The sequence below is a fragment of the Gopherus evgoodei genome, chromosome 10, assembly GCF_007399415.2.
Source record: "Gopherus evgoodei ecotype Sinaloan lineage chromosome 10, rGopEvg1_v1.p, whole genome shotgun sequence".
NCBI lineage: Eukaryota > Metazoa > Chordata > Testudines > Testudinidae > Gopherus > Gopherus evgoodei.
Genome location: NC_044331.1, coordinates 1248812 through 1270137, shown reverse-complemented (window position 1 = coordinate 1270137; position 21326 = coordinate 1248812). Strand labels below are relative to the sequence as shown.

At 63.8% G+C, this 21326-nt stretch overlaps 1 protein-coding gene across 1 annotated transcript; it reads left to right on the top strand.

Moving 5' to 3' along the window:
- The first annotated feature begins 418 nt into the window (after positions 1-418).
- SEMA4B (semaphorin 4B) lies at positions 419-21125 on the top strand. The gene is made up of 14 exons (XM_030577612.1): positions 419-620; positions 11613-11773; positions 12283-12345; positions 13507-13605; positions 14156-14255; positions 14738-14854; positions 15229-15386; positions 15659-15840; positions 16550-16700; positions 17112-17322; positions 17416-17531; positions 18356-18528; positions 19040-19134; positions 19578-21125. The coding sequence occupies exons 1-14, from the start codon at positions 512-514 to the stop codon at positions 20348-20350; spliced, it is 2508 nt and encodes an 835-aa protein (XP_030433472.1). The 5' UTR covers positions 419-511; the 3' UTR covers positions 20351-21125.
- Positions 21126-21326: the final 201 nt, after the last annotated feature.

Here is a 21326-nt window from a genome sequence, read left to right as displayed (position 1 = left end):
TGGGCGGGCCGTGGGGCGGGGTTCCGTGGGGCGGGCGGGCCGGGTCCCGGGGGGCTGGGTTCCATGGATGGGGCGGGCCGTGGGGCGGGGTTCCGTGGGGCGGGCGGGCCGGGTCCCGGGGGGCTGGGTTCCATGGGATGGGGCTGGCTATGGGGCGGGTGGGTCGTGGGACAGGGCAGGGCTGGGTTCCATGGGATGGGGCGGGCCGTGGGGTGGGGTTCCGTGGGGCGGGCGGGCCGGGTCCCGGGGGGGCTGGGTTCCATGGGATGGGGCGGGGCGGGCCGTGGGGTGGGGTTCCGTGGGGCGGGCCGGGTCCCGGGGGGCTGGGTTCCATGGGATGGGGCGGGCCGTGGGGCAGGCGGGGCCGCCCACGCTCAGTGCTCTCTCCCCCCAGATCCGGCTGCCGCAGGAGGCCCCGCCACGCGGGGGGCGGGCGGAAACTTTCGCAGCGGACTGACGGACGGACGGAGGGAGCCGGAGCCGCTGGCTGTGCTGCCCGGCCCGGCCGGCCATGGGGCTCGGGCTCGGGCTCTCGCTCTCCCTGCTGGCCCCGGCGCTCTGGGCCCTGCTGCTGCTCTCGGCCTCCGAGGAGACGGTGCCGCGGGTCAGCCTGCGCTACGGTGAGTGCGGGGCGGCCGCAGCTCGCCCGGGGACCCGGGGGCTCGGGCTTCACGCGGCCACTCCCTGGGCAGGCGCCGCCCGTGGCCCGCCGAGCCCGGCCCTGCCCGGTGCCCGCTGGCTGGGAACGCGCCGGGGCCGGCGGCTCTGCTGGGAGGGCAGGAGGGAGAGACCCCGCAGCTGTTGCAGGGGGTTGTGGCGGGGCCCGGCCGGGCTGCGGGGCCGGCAGGAGGAGAATGGACTGAGCAGGCGGGGAAGCCCCGTGGGAGTTTTCCTGGGGCGCTAAAGGAGCTGAGGCTTGGGGCAGAGATCACTGCCAACAGGTACTCGGTGTGTTACACGCCCATGCAGGCTCTCCTGGGCAGTGCGTGTGCTCAGGTCAGGGGTCTCCAGCCGTGTGCCTTGTGTGAAGGCTCCCAAGCGCAGAGCCTTCCACACACTCCTCCGTGCACAGCAAGCAGCTCTACCCACGTGCTGTCACAAATGGGCCTCTCAGAGGCCTTCCAGCTGCAAACATCTGGCCCCAGGGACGTGTTATCCCCAGCAACCGAGGGGAAGCAGAAGCCCAGACGTGGGCAGGGACTCCCCAAAGCTCCCATAGTGAGCCAGGAACAGAAGCCAGGACCCCTGGGTCTAGTCTCGGGTGTAGGTAAGCTTGGCCTCCACGCAGGAGGCTGCTGGCGCTGCAGGCACACAACTGTGTGGCCCAGGCCCAGAGCACTGGGAGGGCGGCTGGGCTGGGCTGGGCTGGGCCATGGGGATTTGTGTGGAATTGCTCCCAGTGATGGGAACGTGGGAGCCAGGAGAGCAGAGAACCGCCCTCCCCACCCTGTGGTGTGTGATGTACTAGTCTGGCCTGGCTCCCCTGGAGCGGCTGCACTGCAGTGGGATTGGGCTGAGGCTGCGTTTGTGTCTGTGTCTCTATCCCGTAGTCCTGTGCTGGCAGCACTGCCCTTCGGGCTCTTGTCCCACCAGGCTGGTGGAGTGTCCCTGGAAGGCTCAGCACCTGGGATGAGCACCTGCTAAGGGATATGCCCTTGCTCCGAGTCATGCTAGTCGTACCCAACTCACTGACCCCTGTGTGTGGGCCTGGGTTACAGTGGCTTTTGGGAGTGGCTCCTGACTGCTGCTCCTAGGCCCTACCGCTGGCTCCAGGGGCAGGGGAGATGAGGGCAGGGACAGCTTGGTTAGGACCTGTGCACACTGGCTGGCCCCATTCTCTGGAGCTGCAGGGTTTCGACCCATGTTTCCTGCTGGCAGCCGATTCCCAGGGCCCACGTCACCCCTGCCAGCCTTCATTGGCCACAGCAGGAAAGTTATACACTGCAGAGACCGACCTGACCGGTGACACAGCTTGCCTGGGTCCTGCCTCCACCTGTGGCCGGTACTTGTTGCTCAAAGGGAGATGATGCTGTCAGGGGGGAATCCCTGCTGCCCTGAGCTGGGCCTGCAGCTTGAGAGTTCTCTGTGAACTGCAAGTTCTCCAGGACGTACAGTTCTCCGGGACGTACTAACCCTGCCCCTGCCCTTGACTCTGAGCTGAGCGTGAGGACCCTTCCCTCGGCGTGAGACTGAGCGGGGTCTCGGGACGTCTTCCCCGCACAGCTCTCCACAGGGGCTCTGACGTTGCCCTGAGGAGTACAGGGCTGTGCCCCTGTTGGTGCTCCGAGGGGGAGGAATTAGGCGGTGAGGTGGTTGGGGTAGGTCAGCTGGAGGGGTACGGGGCTGGGCTTGGGCAGCTTGGGGGCTGTAGAGCGACGTATTTGAACTTCCCCAGTGAGGCAGCGCAGGGACTCCTCTGTGTAGGTTGGGCCCAGACGTCGGTGGGTTGAACCCACTCCTTTGCAAGCCCTGAGCTGGGCAGAATTGTCCCGTCTGGTGTTCGTTGCTGACCGTGGAAAGCGCCTTTCCCCTGCGCTGAACTCCCTGCTGAGCTGGGAACCCAGGGCCAGCCAGGGACAGTGACTAGCCCAGAGAACCCGGGAGAGTGGAAGGGGCCTGGGCTTGTGAAGGGCCGGCTTGCCCTGCCACATGGCTGCACCTGCCGTGGCTCTGTCCCCAGCTCACGAGGTGATGTGTGTAGCACTTGCCAGCGTCCCTTTGACCTCCCCCAGAGGCCAGTGGGATGGTGCTTGGTTCTGCAACTCCGTGGTGCAATCCTGCAGCCTACATTCTCCCTGATGTTGAAATGCCTCGTGACACCTCTGCTAGGTGCTGAGGCTGCAAAACACCCGTGCCCTGCCTAGCCCCGCAAGCCAGAGCATGCCTCCAAATGGCTCCTGCGTGGCAGGCTGCCAGCCGAGGGGTGCAGCCTGGCAGGCACACGGTACATGCTGGGCTGTGCAGCAGGGCCAGGTTGTGGGTGTAAGTGATGGATGTGGCGAAGCAATGAAAGAGCCGCTCCCGGCAGTGGGAGCCTGGGGAGCTCCGCTGTCAGACGGGTGGAGAGGCAGAGCTGTTCCCAGCGAGGTTGTTCCAGACAGCAGACACTGCAGCACAGGCTTCTGCACCCAGCATGGGAGGGCTGCCTGAAAGCCCAGAGGCCAGGCTGGAGAAGCAGGGGAGAGGGAAAGGCAGGGTCTGTGTATTTGACTGGAGCCGGTCCAGGGAGGGTTGAATAGAGAGGGTGGCTTTGAACTGGGTCCTGGAATGGTGGAGGAGGGGAGGTGCTGGCACTTCCCTGCACATGAGAAGGCAGCCCAGCGCCACCATGCCTGGGGGGGTTTGCTTTCTGCTCTGCTGGGTCCTATCCTGCCTTGTTGCTGGGAGCAGAGGCTCCTCCCCAGGGCATCCTTGCCAGGGTGTTCTGCAGGGATCCCATCCTCTCCATGGGCAGGGCTCTGGCACTTCCGCCCTCCGTGTATCATGCCCCTGCTCTCAGGCTGCACTCACCAGGGCCAGGGGGAGCAGCCTGGTGGTCTGTCCTGTGTGTTGAGCATTCGGGACCCTGCGTGGTTAGTGCTGGGGGCCCTGCCCTGCGCCCAGCTGCTGGGTGATGTCGGCGCCGAAGAAGCCCAGTTTGCCCAGTGGCCAGGGACTAGCCTGGGTTCCATTCTGTGCTCTGGGACAGGTCGCGGTACTGCAGGGACAGCAGCACTGCCCACCCCGGCTGGGCCTTGGGACGGTAGAGCTGTTACCGATTGCAGGAGGCTCAGGGCTGTGGTGCAGGGGCACTGGGCACCTGCAGAAGGGAGAGCACTGCGCCTCAGGTTGGGTGGACAGGCAAGGACCCACCTGCACAGGGATGCTCCCTGCTGCCTAGCGGGGTCAAACTGTACAGCCTTTGGCAGGAGTCTGTTCCCAGTAACACCCCATCCTGCCATCTGGGTTTCCCTCCTGCTCTGCTGCAGCCAGGCCAGCGAACCATGGGTGCTCATGGGGGACTGCCGTGCCCAGTGCTGCCCGGTGAGGTGCTGGTGGGGGGCGCTCCCCTCCTCACAAGCAGCTCAGACTGGGCGCCCTTTGCTCTGGCCGGGTGAATGCAGCTGGTTCTCGCTGGCCATATGCCGCCTGGGGCTTGTTGGGCATGGGTAGGGGCAGTGTCTGGTGTACCTGGTAGCACCCAGACGCCCTGATCAGGATCGGGCCCGTGGTGCTGTGCAGGACAGCTAGATCTCTGTGTATGCCCCATCCTGCCCGTGACGTGCCAGGTCAGTTCTCTAGCTTGTCTGGGCTCAGCCCTGCCTCCAGTCCCTGCCCCAGGTGGACCCATCCTAGCCTCATGTACCCACACTGGTTTATGGGCCCTGTCTCTGTACAGCTCCGCTCCAGTCTGCGGGTCTGGGGAGACTGCTCGGATGGTTAGCACAGCTTGGCCCCTGTGGGCTCCTGCCCCGAGAGAGGACAGCCTGGCCCGTCACCCCAGAGGAGCAGGGGCCTGCCCTGTGCACTGTGCCAGCGGGGAAGAGGGTCCATCCACTGGAGCGCGCAGGCAGGGCAGGGCGAGTTACTCTCATTCACCGCCAACAGGTTTGCCTGGAAGCAGCAGGTCCTGTCCCAACACGTCCCGTTGGCTGCAGTGCAGGCTCCCTGCCAGGCTGCTCAGGGAATGCCTGCCCCTCCTGCTATGGGCCTGGCTGGTGCAGGCTCAGGGAAGGTTGTACTCAGGGAAGGGCTCTGTGCTGCTCTGAGGGCCCCATCCCCGGCCCTGCTGGGGTGGCTGCTCCACTCTCGGGGTGGCAGCAGAGGCAGGATCTCTCAGCTGGATCCGGGTCTGTGTCTGGCACCTGCGTGGGCATCAGAGCTCCCTGTCTCTCCTGCTAGCACAGAGTGGGCCCTGCCTGTGGGCTGGAACGGAGCAGCTGCTCTTGGGGCCCTGCATGTCAAGTGCCCAAAGGAGCCTGTGGGCAGGGCTGGCTGGGAGGTGGGGGCCCTTCTGCACCACAGTCACTGCCCGCTGGCCCAGTCTGTTCCTGGGAGCTTTGGGTCCGCAGCAATTGTGACTCATTCCTGCCTGGGCAGGTGGAGTCATAGCGATAGTACTGGTCTGAGCAGGTGTCACGGAGTCCCCGGGCCATGCTCTGGAACTGCTCCCCACCAAGCCAGGCAGGACTTTGGGGAGCCTCCTCTCCCTTGGAGCAGACTTGTTTAGGGCAAGAAGCTCACACGGCTTCACCTCCTGGATCTCTCCTTGGAGCATTCAGCATCCTCTGCCCCTCCATGTGCTTCCCACAGCGAGTCCGCCCAGGCAGGGTCCTGGGGAAGTCAGAGGGTCCTGCATCCCCACTTCGCAGTCAGACGTAACTCTTAGCCAGCCAGTAAAACAGAGGTTTATTCGATGACAGGAACATGGTCTAAAACAGAACTTGTAGGTACAGAGAACCGGACCCCTCAGCTGGGTCCATTCTGGGGCCCAGCTAGCCAGACAACCCCATCTGCCCTCACTTCCCATCCCCAGCCAGCTCCAAACTGAAATCCCCTCCAGCCCGTCCTTCTCTGCTGAGTTCCTTTCGTGAGCCAGGAGGTTACCTGACCTCTTTGTTCTCCCCCACCTTTAGCATCCTCTTGCAGGGGGAAGGGCCCCGGCCATTAGTTTCCAGGAGACAAGAGTGTCAGCTAGAAACGGAGGCACCCACACAGTATTCAGAGGAAACATTAAGAACAGTCCCACTTCATCACAGCGGGTCATCATCACCTTCCCCCAGCTCTGAGCAGATGGGACAGAGTCACTAACCCGCCCGGTGCACAGAGGGGAACCGAGGCACAGAGACATGGAGGCAGTGGCAGAGCCAGAAAAGGAACCCAGGATTCCTGATCACCAGTTCCCCCTGCTCTGGTTGCTAGCCAGTGGGGGGGTGCCCCCTGCAAGCGGGGGTCCAGCAGGGAGCTGCAGGCAAGCAGTCATCACTCTCCCAGCCCTGTAGGCTCATGCCAGCTGATTTTGTCCTTCCTGGGTGGATAGACCCCTGTGAGAGGGATCTGGGATGGGAACTTGCAGGAGGAGTTGTCATCAGTAGGCGTGTGCTGAGTGGGGAGACAGCGAGGCGGAGGTGACGCTGACCCTCCCTCTCTGAGAGCTGCTGCCTGGGCAGGGAGGAGGCTGGGGCTGTGAGTCAGAGGGCTTCTCGCTGGGGATAGGAAGCACTTCCGGGGCCCGGTTTCCTGCCCACTCATAGGGCAGGTAACTGCAGCTGCTTGGCAGTAAGTCAGCCCTGCAGGAGTCTGGAGTCCTGTCCTGAAGTGCCCTTTGGGAGCTGCCTCCCGGCAAGGGGCAGGGTGTGCCAGGGCTCCAGCCAGCACTTCCTTCCATGCCCCATTCTGTCTGCTCTCGGCTTCCCCCCTGGAATCTCCGAGTCCTCTGCCCAAATGAGATGTTGCCTGGGGTGAATGAGCAAGAACCCCACTCTGCCTGTTGTCTGAACCTGTCCATGCTGCCCCCTCCTGCAGTGCTATCCTCTGGGCCGGGAGGCTGGCATGCCTGGGTGATGTGGGTAGATGGGCTCTGAGCATCAGGAGCACAGGGTTGGGGTCTGAGTGCATGGCCTGAGGTCTTCCCCCTCTAGCAGTGTGCGGTGGGGGCAGGTCAGTCTCTGCTCAGGCTGCTTCTCACAGGGCAGCAGAATATTGTGCAGGTATTCTAGGACTTGAGCATGGCACAGGATCTCTGGGCCTGGCACTCCTCTCCCACCAGCTTGGCTCCATGGTGCTGCTCCTGATTCACCGCAGAACCAGACAGCGGCAGGGGGCTGGACCGAGAATTTGTAAAATTATTTTTTCCCTGCTGAGTTAGTGGCCAGTGATTGAGTTGCTTTGACTTCTGCTGTCTGTCGGGAGATTTTTCCCCTCTGCTGAATGCACAGCTACTGAAGCCAGAACAAACGCTTCCCAGCCCGTAGAGCAGGCTTTAAAAACCAGCCCATCTCAGGGACAGGCCAGCAAACTGGCAGCTGTTCACTCCCCAAGCGTGCCCAGCCTGACCTGGTGGCATCCGGTAGGGATGTGGTGATAGTGTAGAACTGTGATCACACCCATCTGGCAATTTGAATGTCGTGTTCTCTGCAGAGGCCTGGTCTGCACGTAACACGTATGTGACCCCCAGCAGCGCAGTGGTGCCCTCCAGTGTTGTACTTCACAGGATCTTTTCAGGGGGAATAAGGCAAAGTGCCACATTTCTTGGTAATACATGCGTCAACCCACACTGTGTCGTATGCACAGGATATATTACACTCATGCCCGCTCACACACTCTCTCTCTCTTTCTCTGTCTTGTTACCAATTAGTTGCTCCCCTTAACTTCACTGGCCAGGTGATGTAGGTGGGGGAGGGGTGGAGCCAGGCTTCTGCCGATCCGGATTGATGCTCCCATGTTGACAAGATAAGACGCAGAGGACCCTGGGTCTCATCTTGTCAAGACACCTCATATTTATAGCAGCTTCCCTGTCATGCAAATCTGTGCCAAATGCAAAATCTGTATCTGTGTCGGTTGGTCCTTTGTGCTGCTTCTCTCCGGGTGCGGTCCCAATACTGTTCAAAGAGGGTGTTTTCAAAGGAAGGTGCTCGCTTCTAACCCCCGAGGCCGTCAATGTGTTTCTGCTGTTCTTCAGTGAGCCCACTGGACAGGTTTTATTGTTCTTGGGCCTGGCTCCCATCCCCTCTCCAAGGGGTGCAGCTGTCTGGAGGTGCTGCCTTCCAAGCCTGGCTCATTAACACCTCGTTCATCCAACAGGGCAGTTTGTCAAGGGGAGGGGGGAGGGGAGAGCTTACTCTACTGCTAGCAAAAAGACACTTTTTTAACATTATTCCAAGGCTCAGTACAGAGTTTTCTATATAAGGATCTGATACAAAGTTGTAGGAAAATAGAGGCATGATACAAAGTCATATGAAAGTTATGTGAAGATGCTTAATGCAGAGACTTATCGACACTGGCTCCCGGTTCAGACGCAGAAAGGGGATGGAAGAACGCTGGTGTTGCTTGGGGAGGTGGAGGAAACCCCTCCATGGCTGTGGGCTGCATCTGCGTGCCAGGGTTGTGCTGGCAGAGCTGCAGTTGTGCACAGGAGTCCCTGGGCCCTCAACATGGTTCCCTGTTGTCCTTGCTGCTAGGGCAGGAGGAGGCAAGTGCCCTAGGGGGGTCAGCCGGGCGGGGCTGCAGCTAGTGCTTCAAACCTGGTTTGGCCGGAGGAGGCGGAGCCTCGGCCCAGGAAGGGTTGAGCTGGGGAGGCCGTGCTGCTTCCAAGATGTCAGGATCAGGCCCCCCGCCAGATGTGAATCGTCAGCCAGGCCTAGCTGAGCATTGCCAGCTATGGTACGGGGCTGGCAGTTAACCACAGGGCAGGTGGTGGGTCGAGTCTGTGGCATTTCTCGTGGCACCGTTCTGCCCGGCTGCATAAGGCTGCCTGCGGTGCCCTGCCCATCACTGGCTGCCAGAGGGTCTGTCGGGCACTCAGGAGAGCGGTGTCCTCTCTACTGCCCTGAGCTGGGCTCCATTCTTCCTGGGCATCACTCCACCTCACTGACCCTGGACAGCCCGGCAGCCTGCAGTGGTGCGTGTGGGCATTAGTGATTCTGTTGTGGAAATAGACTCCAGCTCCCGGGCCGTGGGCTCTGCGGGGCTGGGGATCAACTCAACCCCTCTCCCCGGGCCGGGGGCTCTGAAGGGCCAAGGAATGACACACCCCCTCCCCCCAAGGGCTCTGCAGGGCCGGGGATCAACTCGCCCCCTCCCCCCGGCTGGGGGCTCTGCGTGGCCAGGGATCGACTCGCCCCCTCCCCCCAAGGGCTCTGCAGGGCTGGGGATCGACTCGTCCCCTCCCCCCAAGGGCTCTGCAGGGCCGGGGATTGACTCCCACCCTATCCTCCTGGTTGGGGGCTCTGCAGGGCTGGGGGTCAACTCCTGGGCAGGGGGTAGCTCCCACCATGCACTGCTCCATGTAGCTAGGAGGGCTGGAGGGTTGCATCTCAGGCTTGGCCATTCTCTGCTCTGCCTCTCCAAGCGCTGCCCGCAGTGCAGAGCAGAGCTGCTGTGAGTCTCAGCACAGCACTTGGTGCGGGTTGAGTGCCCGGCCTGTCCCTGGATCCTGGCAATCAGCTGGCAGCGTGTGTGTGTGGGGGGATTAGTTCTCGCCTGGCTGGGCACTGAGAGGCACTGGGAGCTCTCCAGCCGCTGCTGAGCAACATAACAAGCTCTTAGGACTGCAGATCGAGCCGGTGGGCCACCCAGAGCCGTGTGGGGCACTCAGAGGGGCAGCAGGATGGCTGGGGGTGCAAAGGGCAGGCAGTTTGGCCGTTGCATTAGTGGAGAGACAGGAAGTGGGGGTGGCATTGTGTTGCCGAGGGGTGCGGTGTTGTGGCACAGCCTGTCTGTGAAAGGGCAGGGGGGCTGGTAACTGACTGCTGTGTGAGGCAGGGTGGGGGGCTGTTGAGGGGGTGTTGTAGTGAGGCGGTGAGGGGTGATTGCCAGCGTGGGCAGAGCAGTGCCCTCGGGCTTGGCATGGGGGGTATTGTTGGGGCTGGGCCCTGTGGCAGGGGCACTGGGGGTTGGGAGCTGCCCTGCAGCAGCACCCAGGAGGACAGAGCCATAGCGCCAGGGCAACGCGGCCTGCCGGGTCCCCTGACAGCTGCTGGGTCTAGGCATCGTGGCCTGGGATGGGGGAGGCAAGGGGAGCCGTGCCCAGCGTGATGCTGCGTGGGCAGTGAGTCATGGGGCAGGTGCCCTGGCAGCCCCAGAGTGATACCAGCCTGCTCCCTGCCCACCAACCCTGTGCCAGCCCCCTTGCTCCTACCCACCCATGCACCCCACTCACTGGGAGGCTGGAGCAGCGAAGATGGCAGGGAAATAGGTGGGTTGGGGCCTGTAGCTCTGGCTGCTGCAAAACTCCCAGGAGAATCCAGCACAGACCCAGGAGGGGCTGCCAGGCTGCAGCTCAGACTTCCCCCACACACTGACTTCCCCGGGCAAGGCCTGGGGGGCTGGGCCCCAGGCTGGTGACAGATGAGCCAGCCATGCTCTCCAGCCACTCCAGGGCTCTGCCAGGTTGAAGGGCCTGCTTGGCAGCCAGGAGGTGGGTTTGAGTTAATCCTCACCAGGCAAAGGAAGCCCCTGGGCGTGCCCTGGGGGCAGCACATGGCAGAGACCAGCAGGCCAGGAACCACCAGAATAAAAAGGCTTGACTGTGTGGCTTGGCATTACAGCCTGGGAGGGGAAAGAACCCAATCAAACCAGAAACCAAGGCAAGGAGGTCCCCTTCCAGCCAGAGGGCCTGTCACGGATCCACATGTCCAGTGCTCTGGAACAGGCCTAGGAGACCCCCTCAGTGAGCCAGACCTTTTTACGAGGGCAAGCCACTTGCTTTGCCACCTCCTGGCACTGAACCTCAGCACCTTGGGCACCCTGCAGAGTCCACCTGAGACGGGCACCAGAGGGAGATGCACTCCCAGCGACAGTGGAGAAGCAGCCAGGTTTAGCTGCACACAGCATAGGCAGGCCTGGAGTAGCACAGAACAAAGTTACAGCCTGGTCATAGAATCACAGACTACCAGGGCTGGAAGGGGCCTCAGGAGGTATCTAGTCCAAGCCCCTGCTCAAAGCAGGACCAATCCCCAACCCAGCCCCGGCTTGGTCCATCTTGGTCTGTCCCGAAGCCTCTTTTGTCACCGTTCAGGAGACTCCAGCTTCCAGCAGCCTCCACTTAACAACCCTGCCTGGCCCCTCTCAGTCCTGGTTCTTGTTCCCAGGCGAAGCTGGCTGGCTTCCTGCGGAGGGGGGAGGGGTGTGTGCGTGGGCCATCCATGGTCATTAGTTGCTAGGTACCAAATCTCCGGGCAATTGGAGTGGCCTTTACCCTAGACAGCTAGGTCAGTCACACTTGGCTCTCTGCAGAGAGTGAACATCCTCTTCTGAACTGCTAGTTAATGCAGCATATAGGGGAAACTGAGGCACACAGTGTTCATACAGAATATTACAGAAAAGTCCCATTCTGTCAAAGGGCCTAGCCAGCTTCTTGTCACAAAATGGCCATAGGGTCCTTGTGAGCCCTCAGGGGGTCCAAGAACTGTGGGGAGCCCAGCGCTGGGCTAGCAGAGGCCGCAGGTTGGGAATGGTAAGCAGTGGCAGAGCTGTGGGGGTGCCCAGGGCTGGGCTAGCAGGGGCTGTGGGCTGGGATTGAGGGGCACTGCAGAGCTGTGGGGGTGCCCAGGGCTGGGCTAGCAGGGGCTGTGGGTCAGGATTGAGTGGCACCGCAGAGCTGTGGGGGTGCCCAGAGATGGGCTAGCAGGGACTGCAGGTTGGGATTAAGGGGCACCGGCAGAGTTGGCGGTCTGAGTCCATGTTTCATGACTTGCCATTTGTACCGGGAGGGAGGAGCCAGCCCTGCTGGGGGAGCAGGGGGCAGTGCCAGTGTGTGGATTCTGGAGAGCTGGGGGCTGCCCAGTGCCATGGCGGGGGATCAGGTTGTGCCTTGGGGTGCTGGGATGCCCAGGGGTGGGTCTGACTCTCTGCCCGGGCTCTAAGCATGGAGCCCCAGATACGCTGACGAGTGTGTTGCTGGGTCTCCCCAGACTCCTCCGAGAGACCCGTGTGGTGGTTTGAGAAGGACGGAGTCACCAACTACACAACCTTGCTGCTGAGTCCGGATGGGGGGACCTTGTACGTGGGGGCCCGCGAGTTCCTCTTCGCCCTCAACACCAGCCAGTTCCAGCCTGGCCCGCAGCACCAGCTCGTAAGTCACCTGGCCCGGCCCACACGCACAGGGCACTGCTGGGAGAGCGGCTCGCGGGCGCAGGGGGGGCTGGACCAGCCTCTGGGGCAGGAGCACGCTGGCTGGGCAGGCGGGTGGGCGGGGGCAAGTGCTGGGGATGGGCCTGGTGCAGGTTCCCGTGAGATTCCTTCCCCGGCGCTCCCAGCGTCTCTCCCGAGCCGTGCAAGTGGCTGCATGTTCTGGGAGCCGGCAGGACAGCGAGCTGGGGCTGATGAGTTCAGCACAAAGCCAGGCCCTCTCTGAGGAGCAGGGCGCTGGTTTTCACGCACCCCACGCCCTGCTGGCTCACTGGCCTGGGAGAGCGGGGTATCTTGTCGCCTCTGGGCTCTGAGCTTCCGGCGTGAGAGCTGCTCCTGCACCCAGGCAGCGTTTCCCAGCGTGGCTGGCAGTGGGATGCCCTGGGGCAGCTGACTGCTAGTGGGGGCGCTGCCAGGGAGGGCTCTCCTGATAACTATTCCCGTCGCCCACAGCTGCCCTGGAGCGCGGACGAGGAGAGGAAGAAGCAGTGTGTGTTCAAGGGCAAGGACCCCCAGGTGAGTGCTCCTGGGGACAGCACACAGCCAGCCCGCCTGTGCCAAGAGACCATGGGGATGGGACAGCAGCGCCAGGACTGGGGACACGGGCCCACTGCTGGGGAGAGGCCTTGAACTGAATGTGCTCAGCGGGGCAATTAAAGTTAGCATGGGGCCTGCAGCCAGCCCTTGTCATAGCGCTGCCTGGATGCAGTGCTGTGGACCAGAGGCTCAGCAGGGGGCGCTCTCCCCAGGCTGTCAATGCTGGTCCCACAGTGGCCCTAGGGAGTGCTGTGCTGCAGGGAGTGCGGTGTGGCCAGCAGGGGGCACTCTCCCCAGCAGGCAGTGCTGGTCCCAGGGCGGCGCTAGGGGGCTCTGTGGGGCAGGGAGCGGGGTGGGGCACTCAGCAGGGGGCGCTCTCCCCGGCAGGCAGTGCTGGTCCCAGGGCGGCGCTAGGGGGCTCTGTGGGGCAGGGAGCGGGGTGGGGCACTCAGCAGGGGGCGCTTTCCCCAGCAGGCAGTGCTGGCGCTAGGGGGCACTGTGCTGCAGGGAGCAGGGTGGGGCACTCAGCAGGGAGCGCTCTCCCCAGCAGGCAGTGCTGGCGCTAGGGGGCACTGTGCTGCAGGGAGCGGGGTGGGGCACTCAGCAGGGGGCGCTCTCCCCAGCAGGCAGTGCTGGTCCCAGGGCGGCGCTAGGGGGCTCTCTGGGACAGGGAGCGGGGTGGGGCTAGCAGAGGATGCTCTCCCCGGCAGGTAGTGCTGGTCCCAGGGCAGTACTAGGGGGTTCTGTGCTGTGGGGTGAGGGTGGGGGACTAGCAGGAGTGCTTCCCCCGGCAGTCAGGGCTGGCCCCATTGCCCCAGGATGGCACTAGGGGGCGCTGTGCTTCTGGTGGGGCTGTCTCTCAGGTAAGAAACTGAAACAGGCCCGGGCTCCTGGCCTGTCCCGTGGGGGCTGGTGTTCGTTTGGCCCCGGTCGCTCCATCCATGTCCATAGACCCCACTGGGCTCCCGGGGCTCCAGGGCTGCACTTCCCTGCCAGGCCCAGAACCTGGGCAGAGCAGGGTGGCAGGGCTGGCCCCAGGGCAGGGTGGCAGAGCTGGCAGGGGCTGCGGGTGCTGTGTCTGGGGAGAAGCGAGCCTCCGCATGGGGCAGACTGAGCCGGTGCCTCTCGCCTTCCCCACAGAGGGACTGTCACAATTACATCAAGATCCTGCTGCAGCTGAACAGCAGCCACCTGTATGCCTGCGGGACCGGCGCCTTCAGCCCTGTGTGCACCTACCTCGTGAGTGCTGCACGGGGCCTCTCCGTGCAAGCTCTGCCCGGCCCCTGCCCTGCTGCACTGCCCCACTCCGCCTGCAGGGAGCACTGGTCTGGGGGCTCTCCCTGCACCCGTGGCCCAGGCTCTGAGGCAGCACAAGTCCCTGTCACCCCAGGGACACAGCTCACTATTCCTGCCCCTCCCGAACTGGCTGGGCGACGCTCTGCCGCCCAAGGGAAAGCTGAGCAGAATTAGGGGTCAGCATGTGGGCCCCAGAGCCGATCCCTCCCCAGCATCACCCCTGCACCCAGTTCTCCCTGGCGGGACTCCAGGCCCAGCTCTGAGCCCTGGCAGAGCAGTGGCAAGGGCCTTGGGGTGTGATGGGACAGCAGAAGGGACTTGGATGGATTCAGTAACCTGCCTGGTGAAATACCCTGGGGCGTGAGGAAAGGGCAGGAGACACCACACCTGCCTTCCCCCGGCTCCTTCCCTCCCCTCCCCACCTCACCTGCCCTCCTGGCTCCGCCTCCCCCCCACCTGACTCTTCCCGCTCAGAGCATCCTCCCCTCTGCAGAATGTGCAGAACTTCGGCCAGGCAAGGGAGCTGCTGCTGGAGGATGGGAAAGGCCGCTGCCCCTTCGACCCCCAATACAGATCTACTGCCATCATGGTCGGTAAGGAGGGGCTGGTACCTCCCCTGGATCTCCCAGGGTGGGGGTGGGAGGAATGGCTGTGCACCCTGCGGCCCAGCCCGTGGATGAGGAACAGCCAGCGGAAGCAGAGATGGAGCCAGTGGGATGACACTGGCCCCCTGGCAGAGGGACGCGTGGTGCCCACACCCACCGCTGCCAGGCCGGGCCATAGGAGGCACCTGGGAGCTCTGCTCTCTCTGTCTCCTTCTGGCTGGATCAATATGAGCCTTCAGCTGGATGGCAGCAGTGGGATAGACCTGGCACAGAGCCATCGGCCCTTGTGAAACGCACCCCTGCACAGAGCACTGCAGCACGGCTCCCTGGTGGGGGCTCGGAGAAACCCCTGGTGCAGCCACCCCGAATAAGGGGAGATGGCAGCTGGATCTGCTCCAGACCCAGTGCCAGCAGCAGGGAGGGAGGAACCGCTCCCTCCTTATGCCAGCGGGTCTGTCTTTCCCTGGCAGATGGTGAGCTCTACGCCGGGACCGTCAGCGACTTCCAGGGCAAGGAGCCGACCATCTACCGGAGCCAGGAGAGCCGCATCTCCCTCAAGACCGAGAACTCCCTCAACTGGCTGCAAGGTGCAGGGCTGCTGGGGCAGGGCAGGGTCCCATTCCAGGCACACCCAGACTGGAGTGAGCAACAGGCGGCCCAGACAAGCTCCAGGAGCATGAGGAGGTGTCTGCCAGGCCTGGCGGGGACAGGGTGGGCTTAGGCTGCTGGACCCAGTCAGACTTTGCCCTTCTGTCCCCTCTCCCAGGCTAAATAGGGCTGGCCTGGGTCACTGCTTGGCTGGGAGCCCCCCAAGGCAAACTTGGCTTCTTTCCTTCCTGTCACTGCCACGCTCCTCCCCAGAGGAGGCTGCGTCTCGCCCCCCAGCGATGAATTGCCCAGACTCCAGGATGCTCTGGGGTACCAGGGGGCTGGCACTGAGGGCTCTGTATTTGGGATGCAGACCCAGCCTTCGTGGGCTCAGCCTACCTGCGGGAGAGTCTGCCGCTTGGCAGCTCCGAGGGGGACGACGACAAGGTGTACTTCTTCTTCAGCGAGACCGGCAAGGAGTTCGACTTCTTCGAGAACACCATCGTGTCGCGGATCGCCCGCGTGTGCAAGGTGAGCCGCGTACTGTCCTCTGGGGGGTGGTCACGCGTACGTGCCAGGGAGGGTGCGTGATGGGGTCGGTCACACATGCAAATGGTGCAGGTAGAGTCACACCTGTGCATGTGTCACTGATGGACTCACCTGACGTGCTTGTGGCTGGGCCTGCAGCGCCCCCTGCTGCCCACAGAGCTTGCCTGCTTCTCCAGGCTCTACCGCAACTGCCCCTCTCTGCTGCACGGAGGGGCTGGGGCAGCGCAGGGTGACGCCCGCTCTCTCCTTGGCAGGGGGATCTGGGTGGGGAGCGGGTGCTGCAGCGGAGGTGGACAACGTTCCTCAAGGCCCAGCTCTTGTGCTCGCGCCCTGACGACGGGTTCCCCTTCAACGTGCTGCAGGATGTCTTCGTGCTCACGCCGGACGAGCGGCACTGGAGAGACACGGTCTTCTATGGCGTCTTCACCTCCCAGTGGTGAGCACGGGTGCGGGACAGGGCCCTGCAGCTGGCTCCAGCTAGAGCCACTCAGACCCAGATCAGGGCATCTCCCTGGTGCACTGCCAGCAGAGAGGTTAGCCTGGGTTAGCAGAGGGGGGCGGGGAATGGGACCTGGGGCCTTTCCCTGCTAGGGGGCACTGTCTCTGATATGGCCCCAGAGCAGGGACTGGCTGGCTCAGGGAGGTGGGGAATGGGACCTGGGGCCTTTCCCCGCTAGGGAGTGCCGGCTCTGATCTGGCCCCAGGGCAGGGACTGGCTGGCTCAGGGGGGCGGGGAATGGGACCTGGGGCCTTTCCACACTAGGGGGCATTGGCTCTGATATGGCCCCAGAGTAGGGACTTGCTGGCTCAGGGGGGTGGGGAATGGGACCTGGGGCCTTTCCACGCTAGGGGGCATTGGCTCTGATATGGCCCCAGGGCAGGGACTGGCTGGCCCAGGGGGGCAGGGAATGGGACCTGGGGTCTGTCCCCTCTAGGGGGTGCTCCCTGCAGCTGCTGACAGTTCTTCCCCTCCCATTATGTGTCCAAGCTGTTTGCCTGGTCCAGGTGCTGTGGGAAGCTGTATGTCAGGGTGGATTGTGCCCAGCCTGCAGGGGCTGAGCTGTCTGCTGGGGCCGTGCATGGCCCAGGTGTCTCTGGGTGGTTCCAGGACCCTTTTTAGCTGCTGATTTCCCCTCTGGTGCCAGGAACAAAGGGGGCCCTGGCAGCTCGGCAGTATGTGCCTTCGCCATGCATGACGTGCAGAAGGCCTTTGGAGGGTTCTACAAGGAGGTGAACCGTGAGACGCAGCAGTGGTACACGGACACTAGCCCCGTGCCAGAGCCCCGGCCAGGAGCGGTACGTCCCCCTCTCCAGCACAGCGGGCAGGACTTGCCCCAAACTTGCCTGCTCCTTGGGGCACTGGACTCTCTAGCCTGGTCACATCAGCACAGTGAGCCAATCCACACTGCCACCTTCCAGCGCCCCCCAGCTCCTGGGCGTCTTCCTCGAGCTCCTGGCCAGGCTCTTAGCGGGAGCTGCTGCAGCTTGGGGGTGGGCCAGGAGAGGCTGGTGTGAAAGGTGCCAGCACTCAGCCCCTGTGTATGTGTGTGCGCCTGCCCTCACTAATGCCCCCTGGTGGGGAGGCTCAGCAGCTGCGTGTGCTCTCCCTGCTGGGGGCTGTGCGCTGGGACCGCAGGCCGTGGATCTGTCTCGGTGCTGCAGGGCTGTGCTGTCCGTGTCTAGCTCTCTTCCTCTCCGCCCCACCAGTGCATCACCAGCCGCACGCGGCACATGAAGATCAACTCCTCTCTCCAGATGCCAGACCGCGTGCTGAATTTCATCAAGGACCATTTCCTGATGGACAGCGCCATCCGGAGCCAGCCACTCCTGCTGCAGAGCCGCGTGCACTACCAGCAGATCTGCGTGCAACGCGTGCAGGGCCTGCACCACACCTACGATGTCCTCTTCCTGGGCACAGGTGGGTCTCCCTGGGGAGCTCATGAGAGCCAGCCAGGCAGGGTGTTCCCAGCCCAGGTGAGTCTGCTCAGTGTCCCCGCTTTGTGCATTGCAGATGACGGGCGACTGCACAAGGCCGTGAGTGTGAACCAGAAAGTGCACATCATCGAGGAGATCTGCCTTTTCCATGCCGGCCACCCAGTCCACAAGCTGCTGCTGGACCAGAGCCAGGCAAGCCAGCAAGCATGATGGGAAACTCCTGCATCCTCACCCTGCCCTCCCTCAGCAGGCAACATGGGGGGGCTGGGGGAACATGACCCAGAGTGGACAGGATTGGGGAGCAGGAGCTGTTCCCATACACAGCCTTGGAGCTGCTTTCTGCGTGGCGCTCTGCACAGCCATCCTCCCTGTCCTGCTGCCCTGGGGCTGGGCATGCCCCAAGGGGCCAAGTGCTCTCGGTCAGCCTAGGGGGAAAACTGAAGGAGCCAGGGCGAAGCCTGGGCTCACGTCTACTGTCACCGCCGAATGGCTCCCAGCATGGCTGGCTCCGGTTTCCTCCCTCCCTGGGTAGGGTTTCCTGCACTGAAACAGGCTCATCAGGAAAAACCAACAGCCCCATCTCCGGAGGGAGCCAGGTGACGACAGGGTCTGTGCTGCAGGCACTGCCCAGCATCAGGAACTGAGGCAAACTCCGTCATCCCCAGTTTGGCTTTAGCAACAGAAACTCACAACCAGAGAGCGGCTCGACTCCGCCCTTCTGCCCCCACTGGGCTGCTCAGCCCACACCCTAGAGCCTGTCTCCCCAGAGAGGTGCTGCTCCCCATACCCTGCAGGGGTAACACCCCCCGCCTGGGGGTGTCAGCAGAGCCCACTTAACCTTTCCTGCCTGCCGACAGGGCGGGGATCTCAGACACAGACGACAGGTAAATGTGGGTTTCACGAATGACTCCTGCCACATAGATCCCATCCAGTGACATCTCGGTGACACACGCGTGTGCACACTCAGGCACACGCCCTTTGCTGGACCAGCTCTCGATCTGCTCTCTCCTGCACAGGGCCTGCTTTACGCTGCCTCTTACTCGGCAGTGGCCCAGGTGCCCCTCTCCAACTGCAGCCTGTACAGGAGCTGTGGGGAGTGCGTCCTGTCCCGGGACCCCTACTGCGCCTGGAGCGGGGAGGCCTGCCTTAGCGTCGCCCAGTACCACCTGCAGCTGCCGCTGCACCCCCAGTAAGTGCTGGGCTACTGGGCCCGGCCAGCCCCAGCCCCGCCCCTCTCAGCCGCCGTCGCCAGCCCCAGCCCCGCCCCTCTTGGCCGCCAGCCCCAGCCCCAGCCCCTCCCGCCACCTCCAGCCCCAGCCCCTCTCGGCCGCCAGCCCCAGCCCCAGCCCCTCCCGCCACCCCCAGCCCCAGCCCCGCCCCTCTCGGCCGCCGGCCCCAGCCCCAGCCCCGCCCCTCTCGGCCGCCGTCGCCAGCCCCAGCCCCGCCCCTCTCGGCCGCCAGCCCCAGCCCCTCCCGCCGCCCCCAGCCCCAGCCCCTCTCAGCCACCAGCCCCAGCCCCTCCCGCCGCCCCCAGCCCCACCCAGATGCCGCCAGTCCAGCTTGGCTCAGCCAGCCCCGCCCCACTCAGCCTGGCCAGCCCCACATTCACCCCTCTCAGCTCTCCACCCCCCCCCACGCTCGGCCCTGCTTCTCGCCCCCTCCCTGCACAGGCCACGCTGACTGCGAGTCTCCCCCTGCAGACCCTGGGCCCAGGATATCGAAGACGCTGACACAGAGAGGCTCTGCCAAGCAGGCAACGTGTCCCTGCCCATCCCCCGCCTTCTCCAACCCCCAGGTAAGGAGGCATTGGGGCAGGACCCAGCAGGGGTGGGGTTTGCAAGCCTGCTGTGGGGCGGGAGGGGGGCGGCGGCGCTCTGGGACCTCTGCACAAGGATCCAAGAGGATCCCCCATCTGTCCAGTCTAGCTGCCATTGCCCTCTGAAGGGCAGGTGGCGTCATTGCCAGGGCCTGACCAACTGGGGGCGCCCTAGGAGCACACATGGCTGTCGCCCCCACCCCCGAGTGAGAACACGCCCCTGACATGCGCGTAGACCCTGCCGTTGCCCAGAGCCAGGTCCCCAATGGCCACCCCTTTCCCCCCATCATGGTGACACTGGGCCATTGCTGGCCATTCCCACACCCCAGTCGCTGCCCCGCGGGTGCCCCGGGCCCGGCGTGAGCAGGGGGAGGCAGCTGGCCGGAGCGGTTCCTGACCTGCCTGTGTGGCTTCCTCCGCAGCAGAGGGACCACAGTGCCAGCAGATCCAGCTCCTGCCCAACGCAGTCAGGCCCCTGCCGTGCCGGCTTTTGTCCAATTTGGCCTCGCGACTGTGGGTGCACAATGGGACCCAGATCAACTCCTCCTACCTGGTGCTGCCGGACGGAGCCCTCATCCTGGTGGGCAGCCAGGAGCGCCTGGGCACCTATGAGTGCTGGTCGCTGGAGGAGGGCTTCCAGAAGCTGATGGCGAGCTACTGTGTGGGGGTGGAGGAGCTGCCCCCGGTGCTGCATGTGCCCCTGGACACAGCGGGCAGGTCCCTGCCCGGCCAGGATGCCCTGGAGACCATCAGCAGCTCCCGGAGCACCTCTGCCATGGGCAGCGTCTCCTCCTGGCAGGACGGCAAGAGCTACTGGCCCGAGTTCCTGGTCATGTGCACGCTGTTCGGGGCGGCGCTGCTGCTGCTGGCACTCTTCGTGCTCTGCCGGCACCAGGACAGCATGAAGGCCTTCCTCAAGCAGGGCGGGAGCCACAGGAAGGTGGGGCTGCCCGTCGAGAGCCTGCCCCTCAACGGCAGCAGCCTGCCCAGCACGGCACCCGACCACAAGGGCTACCAGGCCCTGACTGACAGCTCCATCAGCACCCCCCCGCATGCGCCCCCAGGCACCAGCCCAGCCGTCTCCCAGTCGGACAGGAGGCCCCTCAGCATCCGCGAGAGCTTCGTGGAGGTCTCTCCGGCCTGCCAGAGACCCCGGGTGCGGCTGGGCTCCGAAATCCGGGACTCCGTGGTGTGACCAGGCTGGGGACATGAGCTGAGCCGGTGAGATGCACCAGCCCCAGCCCCACTGAGCCTTCCCGGAGACCTGTGCCATCAGGCCACAGCATGGTGGGGCTGCGTGGGGCTGGGCTGCCACCGCCCTGGCTGTAACAACGACCTGCAGACTGCCCTGCGCCAAGCAGGGGAGGGGCGGCCCCAGCTGACGTAGCATGTTCTCCAGAGGTGTTCTCAGGGAGGCTGAGCCCCTCCGTGTATCTGGGGGGCGCTCACACTCCCCTGCAGCTCTCGCCCCAGCTCTGTCACCCATGGGACAGCTCTGGCAACCAGGGGCCATTGCTTGGTGCAGAAGCAGGGCATTCCGGGAAGGCCCAGGGGCTCTGGTGCTGGGAGAGGTGCAGTGGGGACCTATGCACCTTAGTGGGGTGAAGTTGCCCACGTGTGGCACGTCTAACACTGCCATGTGTGAGCATGCTGCTGCCTGCACGTGGAGCCTGTTCTGTGGCCAGGCAGGAGAGTTCATTTGTCTCATATCCCCCTCGTTCCCCATCCCGCTGTGATGTCCTGGCGCCTGCCAGGAGCTGGGTCTGGGCATGTTCTGTGCGTTTGTGCTTTGGGTTGTTTTTACTATGTGACAATGTGAACTGAGCCCCGGTGAGCACGTCTGAGCAGCAGCAGGCGCCGCTATGGGAGTGCTGTCACCGTACCGGCTCACACCGTTTGTGGATGTTCTTGCACAGAAATGAGTTGTTGTCGTCAGTCTTTTTTTATATAAAGTCCACGTGTCTTGGTGAGCAGTGAGTGCACGGTGCCTGGCCGCTGCCCACGCAGGCATGGGGCGTGATAGGGCTGTGAGCAGAAGCCCCGGCTCAGGGAATTGTAACCACACAGACTGAAATTCTCCATGCTGCGGCTGCCTCAGCCTGAAGGCTTTGGGGAAGTTTCAGCCATTCGAGAGACCAGGGACAATCCATTGTAACATTTCTTGTAACCAC